Source organism: Tetrapisispora phaffii, chromosome 4 (genome assembly GCF_000236905.1).
Source record: "Tetrapisispora phaffii CBS 4417 chromosome 4, complete genome".
NCBI lineage: Eukaryota > Fungi > Ascomycota > Saccharomycetes > Saccharomycetales > Saccharomycetaceae > Tetrapisispora > Tetrapisispora phaffii.
In genome coordinates, this window is record NC_016523.1 from 126,770 (window position 1) to 136,141 (window position 9,372).

Below are 9,372 nucleotides of genomic sequence, written 5' to 3' on the forward strand. Positions count from 1 at the left end.
TCTAAATATATAATTGATATTCTAAAAGGATATACAATGCACTATTCGATTAAATAAATACTTTATTTCAAAGTAAATATAAATATTCTAATAATTTCATGTATTCATTATTATATAAATCTTTAAATATAATAATGATTCTCACCAGCAGCTTTCTTCAATCTATTCATAACAGCCAAGCCTTCTCTATCTTCTGTCATACCTTCTACTATTATTAAGTCTACTTTATCTAACTCATCAACTTCTCTTAATAGTGCAAATAGGTTCATTTGAATCTCTTCCCCATTCAGACCTAAAGTCTTCAAAATTATCTCTGGTTTATCTTTTAACTCAAGTTCATTCAAGTTAGTGAGTAAGTCTGATTTTTTCTTATTTAATTCTATTGATGTTAGTACAGCAACCTTCTTAATATTGTTTTTATTGCATTCATCTGCAATAAGTTCATTGATTTTTATGAAATATTTTGAGCTGTCTTGGCTTTTCTTTTCTGGTATTAGTAAGGCAACCGTTGCAGAAGGTGAATAATGTTTGTATTTCATCCCTGGCGTTCTAACGACTTCTCCCTTCGCTAATGTTTTCCTATTCTCTATTTTACAATCAGTCCATTCTGAACCACCTAATTCTACAATTTGCTCATATGTAAAACCACCTGGTCTTAATAGCAAAGGAGGTGTGGATAGACCGTCAACCACTGTGCTTTCTACACCAACACTACACGGCCCGCCATCCAAAATCAGTGGAAGTTTAGTATTTAAATCATGATAAACATGTTCAGCCAATGTCGGGGAAGGCCTGGTTGATGCATTTGCAGATGGAGCCGCAATAGGTGTATCACTCAAAGCAATAAGGGCCCTTGCTATTGGGTTCGATGGGATACGAACAGCAAAAGTTGGTTGGCCCACAGTTGTCAATTCAGACAATGTATTATCGTTTTTGTCAGGAACAGGAAGAAGGATCGTCAATGGACCTGGCCATAACTTTGAAATCAAAGAATGGTATGATAATGGAATATGTTGATATGTATCTTGTAATTGAGATTCAGATTGTTTATTGTTGTATATTTTTCTGTTAAGTTGGTCGATTGACGATATGTGAGTTATTAGTGGATTGTCGCTAGGTCTATTTTTCGCTTTATATATATTTGATACCGATTTATCATTCAATGCAGAACCACCTAGACCATATACAGTTTCAGTTGGGAAAGCAACATTATCGTCTGTGTCCTTGATAATCCTGGCAGCCTCTAGAAGTGCTTCTCTTGTAGCAGGGTCAGTTATTTCAGGTAATGAGCCATCTATGTGTGCGGTTGGTGAAAATTTAATGGAGGAGGGATCAACTTTCAAAATTCTTGTATGGTAAGACATAATTAATTGGAGTGATTTCTTTATTTTCATATATGGTTTTCAACCTCTTAAACAAGTAATCAGAATAGTTAGTTTTCGTTGTTTTCTTGTGTAATTGTAAATGATAGTAAAACAAAAAGAAATTACAATTAATGAAATACACCTCTTAACTAGTGAGAACCTGTAAATATATGTATGTATGTATGTAGATGAATATGAATATCTTATAATACTTTCAATGATAACATAATAGTATTAGTCAATGCAATGTTCGAGACCCGATGAGCTATTGATAATTTTTCAATTTCCACTCTGATTGATAATTGCCAAAAAATAGACGGGTCTGAAAAATTTAAATTGAGAAAAGCTTTTTGACCTTTTACAATGTTAGCTGAAAGTCGTCTAGTTTTTCTTGCCTTTCTGTTTTGAACTATCTGAAAGAAACCTAGTTGGTTTAGTCAGTGATTTAACGATGTGGTCAGCAATCCACGCCAGACAGACGGTCAAATAGAAAGAACGATAAAAACACTAACGCAGTTGCTAAGGGACTTCACGCCAAGATCAGATAATTGGGACGGCTACCTACCACAGCTAGAATTTGTTTATAATTTGACCCCAAACAGAACCCTGAAGATGTCACCTTATGAAATGTCCCAAACCAACCACTGCTGAACACCACCCAGAAATTAGATGCTAGACATTTCGGCACTGTATATTTTATGAAACATCTGAAAGCACTAACATAAAGGTCTACAGAATACCTTGAAGCCGGTCAACTCAGAATGAAGTATGACAACAATCCGAAGAGAATGCAAGTGACGTTTGAAGTTAATGAATTCGTACTAGTACAAGAGAGACAAGCTTTATCTGAAATATGCAAAGGAATAAAAAGATCCATCAAACGCGCTTCCCCATCCGATGATAGTGACCCTACTATAATATCTAGTTTAGAGTAAGCGTTACTCAATCAGATCTCAGATCACAACAGTTTTACTGTAGTACCCATAATACAGTACTTTCTGTAATAGTATCTCGGTTAGTATTACTTAATATAAACAGGGTCTTGGGACGAGTGTTTGTATAACTTGGCGATATTAATATAAGTGCTTGGAATAACTTATTATTAATCTAAGGTTTTATTATAATAGATATGAAATAACTTATAAATCAACTAATCTCTCCTCGTCTCTCCTTGCCAAATGCTCGAAACCAACATGATATTAAAGTATAAAATATAGTGCTATTTAATACTTTTAGTTTCCATGTTCTTGACGTCGTCCTCTTTCTCTAATTATTAGGAACTCAGTCAGTATAATTGCGTAAAGCCAGTTGGGTGTCTGTAGCAACGTCATGTTTCAGATTTTATAATTTATTTCCCGATTCAAAATCTAGTTAACCTGGCAAAGTTATTGTTGGAAATGAGACTGGTCGTATAAGTGACTATACGATACCAGATATTACCTCTATACGAGACTATTGTTATAAAACTGAAACAATAAGTCCTCACGAGAATGTAATAGCAGAATTTCTAATGCATAAATAGTACTGTAGAACCATCAGCCTGCCGTACGTGTTCAACTCGACGACGTCGTCTCGAGTGAACAGAACGGTAGATTGAAATATGATGTATATATAAACTCCGGTAATCAATAGCTAAATAATTCATTGATCCAGGTCCAAGAGACCAGAGAGATTAATTTAGATATAAAGTATATAATCTAACAACATTTTAATATATTAAAGCAATGAACACAACTATTGAGCAGTTATTTGCTTCTTTGTAGAGTTTCTCAGTAAGATTATGTCCATATTCGAATTAGTGATATATTTTACCTGGTATCGCTGTGGTTTTAGAAATAATTGGCGCAAGTGGTTTAGTGGTAAAATCCAACGTTGCCATCGTTGGGCCCCCGGTTCGATTCCGGGCTTGCGCATTTTTTTGTCGGAAAAGACATATAACTTGAGAAATTACTTTTTGATACTCTACATTTTCGAATGAATTGGTTAAGTAACAGATCATAAATCAAAATTTATTTCCATCTATATTAGTCATTATGTATATTGATTATACCTGTATTTATGATAGTCACATGGTCGTTAAAGTATGTTGTTTGCATTAAGTTCATTAAAAGTATAGGAATTACAATAAAATAATTTCTATCTTGGTCATTGTTTGAATAAATCGTCGACAATCAAATTGTATATATTTTGATCTGATGGTTGTAACTTAGTTCCCGTGGTTGACATTTTTTTAATAACTTTATTGAACGCACCAATGTCTGCTCTTGTGAAACCTTTTGGAAATTGACAGCAATTACTGTTTTCCAAGTCATTTGATTTTTTTGAGTTTGATTTCTTATTGCAATGAGAACAAGGTTTAAACAATATGATTTTGTCTAGATGTTTAACTAGGTAAAGCTCGTTGGTTAAGAGTTCGTTTTGGTCTATCTGTGCCAAACTCTGTTTCAAAGCTGCAGTTGTTGCATCGATATGGTTTATTGACTGAAAGAACTTCAATTCATCCAGTGTAATGAAATGATGTAAATTTTTTGTGAATAAATTCAATACCGCATTATTCTGAAAGACGATATCAATAGTGGCATTGCATTTAATTTTCTTCGAACGGCAATTATCGCAACTTGGTCCGATTCTTTGTCTTCTAGTAAATGCTTTTGCCTTACTGTTACTGCTCTTGTTGTCATAATTTTCATCCCTTGTGCCAACGGGTGAAACCGGCTGCTGCAGAAATGGTTGTGGAGATGCGGAAGGAGACGGGAATTGCAGTTTTCTCTCGACGTCAGCATTTTTTTTCCCAATTTTATATTGTCTGTCCGTTTTATTTGCCGTATTCAAATAAAACAGCGGCTTGTGCTCGCTGGATGATGAGTCGACTGCAATAGCAGCAAATTTATACAAATTAGTGTGGTCTAAATTCAAAGTACGCAAATTTTTTGCATCATTATATAGATTAGGTAACAGCAAAGGAGGTAGTAAGTTATTTTTGTTAGATAAAATGATGCTGGAGCTGCACATAGCGACTGTGATATGTGTTGATGATGTGGACATTGAAGCGCAGAGATGAAAAGAGACGATAAGAAGAATATAGCCATGAGACAGAGAGAGATCTAATATGAAAGAATGAGATCCGAGTGAACGTGGGCTCTTATATATAAGAGAATAGAAACAAGTACGTGTCAGAGATTCTAGAGAAACAATGTGATGTATCGAGTAACGGGATCTTGTCAGTGAACGGGACGCAATAGCAGCAACATAACGTTGCGAAACACAACACAGTGTGTGCATCAGTATATATACACATACACATACTGATCGTATCGACTGCGCCGAAGAAAGTTTTGCAACGGACGACAATTGACGGATCCTTCAATAGCGGCAGCATCAAAATAGAATCTGGAGAACGAGCAGTTGCAGCCGGACGGAGTGTTAGAAGATGTCATTAGCGGGGGCGGGTGGTGGTGGTGGTGGAAAGCACGAAGGGCCCCACGGATGTGCTGCTGCACAACTGCGGTGTATGCGGGGAACGCAAATGCGAGTTGTGCGCGGGGTCGCAGTTGTCCGAGAAACATACAAGTGTGTGCACAATACAGGCGTGGGCGCGAGAGACAGATTCGCAGTGTTGGCAACTAGCAGCGTGCGCGCGTACCCTGTTTCTTGCGGGGGGTATGGGATTTCGCGCGCGCGCGCTGTCGGTCGCTCGTTTGTTTTTCTTTGTTGCGACCAATTCAGTGTCCCGACCGAATCGGACGGGATTCGTGCGAAACCGCCGTCAACGAACAACAACAGTATTTGCAGCCTGTGTTTCGACACACATAACATCACGCTACGTCCTATTACATGTGCATTCTGCAAAACCTCGTACAAGCGTACACCGGCAAACGGGCTCGGATTATCATGCCTCTCGTTCCGTGTCCACCACCGCTGCTGCTTTACAAACTGTCTGGCCCAAAACTCATAGGCAACAGTTCGCTGATATTGGTGGTTTTGTAATTATCCGCGGTGTGGCTAAACAAATATATGGGCACATCGTTTTCGGTGTCTGGAGTGAGAAACTCTCTTATGAACTGGCGGCAGATGCCGCAGGGGCTGATAAATCCTTCGGGATTATCTCCGATGATGCCAATGGCTAGCCAGTTTTTCGGATCTCGCGCGGCGGCAGCGTGTTCTTCTGAGGTCATTGCCTTCAACATCGCCGTTCGTTCAGCACAGATTGTATTGCCATAGCTTGCATTTTCAACATTAGCTCCAAGGACTTTTATGACGGTGTCGTGGTGGCCAGAGACACCGCCGCCATTCGGATCCCGGACTAGGAGGCAACAGCCTACTTTGAACTGCGAATACGGACTGTACGACAGTGTTCTTGCTTTGAGAGTGTTGGCTCTCAACATCTCCAATAACTGTTCGTTGCTTGACATTTCAGGTATATGCTGCTTGTGTGAACCGCTGGCAACCGTCTTCGCTCTCCCTTGAACTGCTCTCCCTTGAACTGCTCTCCCTTGAACTGCTCTCCCTTGAACTGCTCTCCCTTGAACTGCTCTTTCAAGACACGCACTGTCATCCCGTTTTTTTGCACTTGTTATATACGTGGTGCAAATGCATGCATGCGGTCTCGATCGGTTCTTAGAAAAAGCGTTGCTGTTTTGGCGAAAAATAGAAAACATGGTTTGTGTCTGTGTCTTATTTCCGTTCGCAATAAAATTGACTCCTCTCGAGGTTAGGTCACGTGCATGCAGTCGATGTTTTTACGTTTAGGGTTTCTATGCAGCCCTAAATTGAATAGTCGCGCACGTGACTGAAAACCGATCTGGTCTGTGTGTGGTCGTTTGTTTTTCGTGTCGTTTTTATTTACATAATTAGTAGTGGCGTTTTTTTTCTATGCTTTTGTATATATACCACCTTTCTCTCTCCACCACCTGTCACATACAAGGTAACGCAACATGCAGAAAATACATTAACACTTCTTATTTCAGTGTCTTGTTTCCACATGTATACTAGAGGCCAAGTTTGAACTAACGCACGCAAAACAACAACCCCCCTGTCGCTGTAACACAATGGCAAGAAGACTCCCTGACAGACCTCCAAATGGCATAGGATTCGGCTCCACTCCAAAATTGGTTCCAAGGCAATTAAATGTCGATGACGCCAGAAACGTGCTCTCGAAGCCATTCAAAGTCCCTTATAAAGTTAGCAAGCCCGCTGGAAGCACCTCTCGATCGCCAACTGTGCTTGCCAATACAAGAAGAGTATTGAGGGAAAGAAATAAGAACGTTTCCTACAAAGGTCTGGATGGTGACGGCGCAGAATTGAATTCCCTACAAAATATAGATGGCGTGGTAAATGAAAACGGTGAATTGATCAAAACACGACGTAAGGATGCCCTTAGTGCAAGAAGACTCGCTGAGGATCCAGAGAGGTTGAGTCGGATAGAACTGACTTTGAGAAAAACCTTTAACGTGCCAATTAAAGGCTATACGCAAAGACACAGTCTGCCGTTGACTTTGGGAACAAAGAGAAAGATCATCTCGGAACCAAGACCGTTGCATGATCCCTCTGACGAACTTGCTATTGTGCTATACGATCCATCTGTGGATGGGGATATGATTATCCAAGAAGACGCAGATCAAGTCGAATCAATAAGAGATATTGCAACAATGGGCAATAAAAAAGAACAAGAAAAGGAAAAAGAAAAACAGAAACAAATGGAAATAGAAAGATTAGCGCATCAACAAAAATTCTCACATCGCAGTGTCATGCCAAATGGTATAAGGAATAAACCGTTAACAGAATTGTTAAAGCACAATCTGACTTCGACTGATATGAATGAAAGTGCAAAAAAGTTTCCTAGTATTCCGGTGGTCTTAGATCCAATGCTAGTCAAGATTTTAAGGCCACATCAAGTTGAAGGTGTAAAATTTCTGTACCGTTGTGTAACAGGTCTAGTAATGAAGGATTATTTAGAGAAGGAAGCACTAGAAATGTTACCAGCTTCAATAGACGCTAATGACACATCAAGAATATCTGAAGTAAGTAATGAAGATCTTGAAATGAAGGATCAATCAAATTCAGAATCTAACGATTCAACTCCTAAAACAGGTACTCCGTCAGATACAACTCCATCTGAGAAAGAAACTCAAGATAATTCTAAAAATATTGGTGCATACGGTTGTATCATGGCGGATGAAATGGGTTTAGGTAAAACATTGCAATGTATTACGTTAATGTGGACACTGTTGAAACAAGGACCAAAGGGTAAAAGATTGATTGATAAGTGTATTATTGTCTGTCCGTCCTCGTTAGTTAATAATTGGGCAAATGAATTAATAAAATGGTTAGGACCTGGCACATTAACTCCCTTGGCCATCGACGGTAAAAAATCATCGTTAGCTAATGGTGGTAATGCAACAGTGTCGCAGGCTGTTAGGGGATGGGCTCAAGCAAGAGGCAGAAATATCGTAAAACCAGTGTTGATTATATCATATGAAACTCTTCGTAGAAATGTGGATCAATTGCAAGGTTGTAAAGTAGGTTTGATGTTGGCGGACGAGGGTCATAGACTAAAAAATGGTGAATCATTGACATTCACTGCTCTAAATAGTATCGACTGTCCAAGAAGAGTTATTTTGTCAGGTACACCGATTCAAAATGATTTATCCGAATATTTCTCATTATTAAATTTTTCTAATCCTGGATTATTAGGAACAAGATCAGAATTTAGAAGAAATTTTGAAATTCCAATTCTGAATGGGCGTGACTCAGAAGCTAGTGACGAAGATATCAAGAAAGGTGAACGCCAACTTCAAAAATTGTCTCATATCGTTTCCAAATTCATTATTAGACGTACCAACGATATTTTATCAAAATATTTACCATGTAAATACGAACATGTTATTTTTGTAAATTTAAAACCTTTTCAAAGAGATGTATACAAAAGTATTATTAAAACTAAAGAAGTTGCAGAAGCAGTGAAAAATTCCAAAAAGGGAGGTTCGATGATGTTGAGGTCGATCGGTTTATTGAAAAAGCTATGTAATCATCCGGATTTGATCAATTTAGAAGAGGAATTGGATAATTTAGATGACTCTTTGGTTATACCTGATGATTATAATATTTCTAATGCTGCAAAAAGTAGAGATGTTCGTATTGAATTTTCTGGTAAATTTGCAATTTTAGAAAGATTTTTACATAAAATCAACACAGAATCCAACGACAAAATTGTTTTAATTTCAAATTATACACAAACTTTAGATTTGATTGAAAAACTATGCAGGCGTAGACAATATGGTGTTTTACGATTAGATGGTACAATGAATATAAACAAAAGACAAAAATTGGTCGACAGATTTAATTCTCCCGATGAGCCGGAATTCATTTTCTTGTTAAGTTCTAAAGCAGGTGGATGTGGTATTAACTTAATAGGTGCTAACAGACTTATATTATTGGATCCTGATTGGAATCCAGCTTCTGATCAACAAGCTTTAGCGCGTGTATGGAGAGATGGTCAAAAGAAGGATTGTTTTATTTACAGATTTATTTCTACCGGTACTATTGAAGAAAAGGTGTTCCAAAGACAATCTATGAAAATGAGTTTAAGTTCTTGTGTGGTTGATGAAAAGGAAGATGTAGAGAGATTATTCAGTACTGATAATTTAAAACAATTATTTCAATTAAATGAAAAAACGATCTGTGATACTCATGAAACGTATGGTTGTAAACGTTGTGATCTTTCAGGTAAACAAAGATTAAAATCACCTACAATGTTGTATGGTGATGCAACATCTTGGAACCATTTAAATCATCAAGCATTAGAGAAAACTAACGATCATTTGTTGCGTAATGAATTCGGTTTTGATGACGTTAGTTATGCATTTCAATATATTTCCCATTAATTATTTTATAGAGTTTCAAATATAAGTAAACAAAAACTACCCATATTGTTATTGTTGTTGTTGTTGTATTATTATTATTATTATATTAGCATACATCGATATTTACATTCATATATATGTATATA

General features: G+C 37.5%; 4 protein-coding genes and 1 non-coding gene across 5 annotated transcripts; 2 read left to right on the forward strand and 3 right to left on the reverse strand.

Annotated features, from left to right (window-relative positions):
• Positions 1–122: 122 nt before the first annotated feature.
• SUA5 (threonylcarbamoyladenylate synthase) lies at positions 123–1,394 on the reverse strand (the record flags this gene model as incomplete). The annotated part of the gene is made up of 1 exon (XM_003685094.1): positions 123–1,394. The coding sequence occupies one exon, from the start codon at positions 1,392–1,394 to the stop codon at positions 123–125; it is 1,272 nt and encodes a 423-aa protein (XP_003685142.1).
• A 1,812-nt stretch (positions 1,395–3,206) lies between these two features.
• Positions 3,207–3,277, forward strand: TPHA0Dtrna5G. Its single transcript has one exon. It is a non-coding gene; the product is annotated as a tRNA-Gly (tRNA).
• A 232-nt stretch (positions 3,278–3,509) lies between these two features.
• SUT1 (Sut1p) lies at positions 3,510–4,646 on the reverse strand (the record flags this gene model as incomplete). The annotated part of the gene is made up of 1 exon (XM_003685095.1): positions 3,510–4,646. The coding sequence occupies one exon, from the start codon at positions 4,644–4,646 to the stop codon at positions 3,510–3,512; it is 1,137 nt and encodes a 378-aa protein (XP_003685143.1).
• A 644-nt stretch (positions 4,647–5,290) lies between these two features.
• Positions 5,291–5,776, reverse strand: CDD1 (cytidine deaminase; the record flags this gene model as incomplete). Its single annotated transcript, XM_003685096.1, has 1 exon — positions 5,291–5,776. One exon carries the CDS (start codon positions 5,774–5,776, stop codon positions 5,291–5,293), a length of 486 nt encoding a protein of 161 aa, XP_003685144.1.
• A 636-nt stretch (positions 5,777–6,412) lies between these two features.
• RAD54 (DNA-dependent ATPase RAD54) lies at positions 6,413–9,247 on the forward strand (the record flags this gene model as incomplete). Its single annotated transcript, XM_003685097.1, has 1 exon — positions 6,413–9,247. The coding sequence occupies one exon, from the start codon at positions 6,413–6,415 to the stop codon at positions 9,245–9,247; it is 2,835 nt and encodes a 944-aa protein (XP_003685145.1).
• Positions 9,248–9,372: the final 125 nt, after the last annotated feature.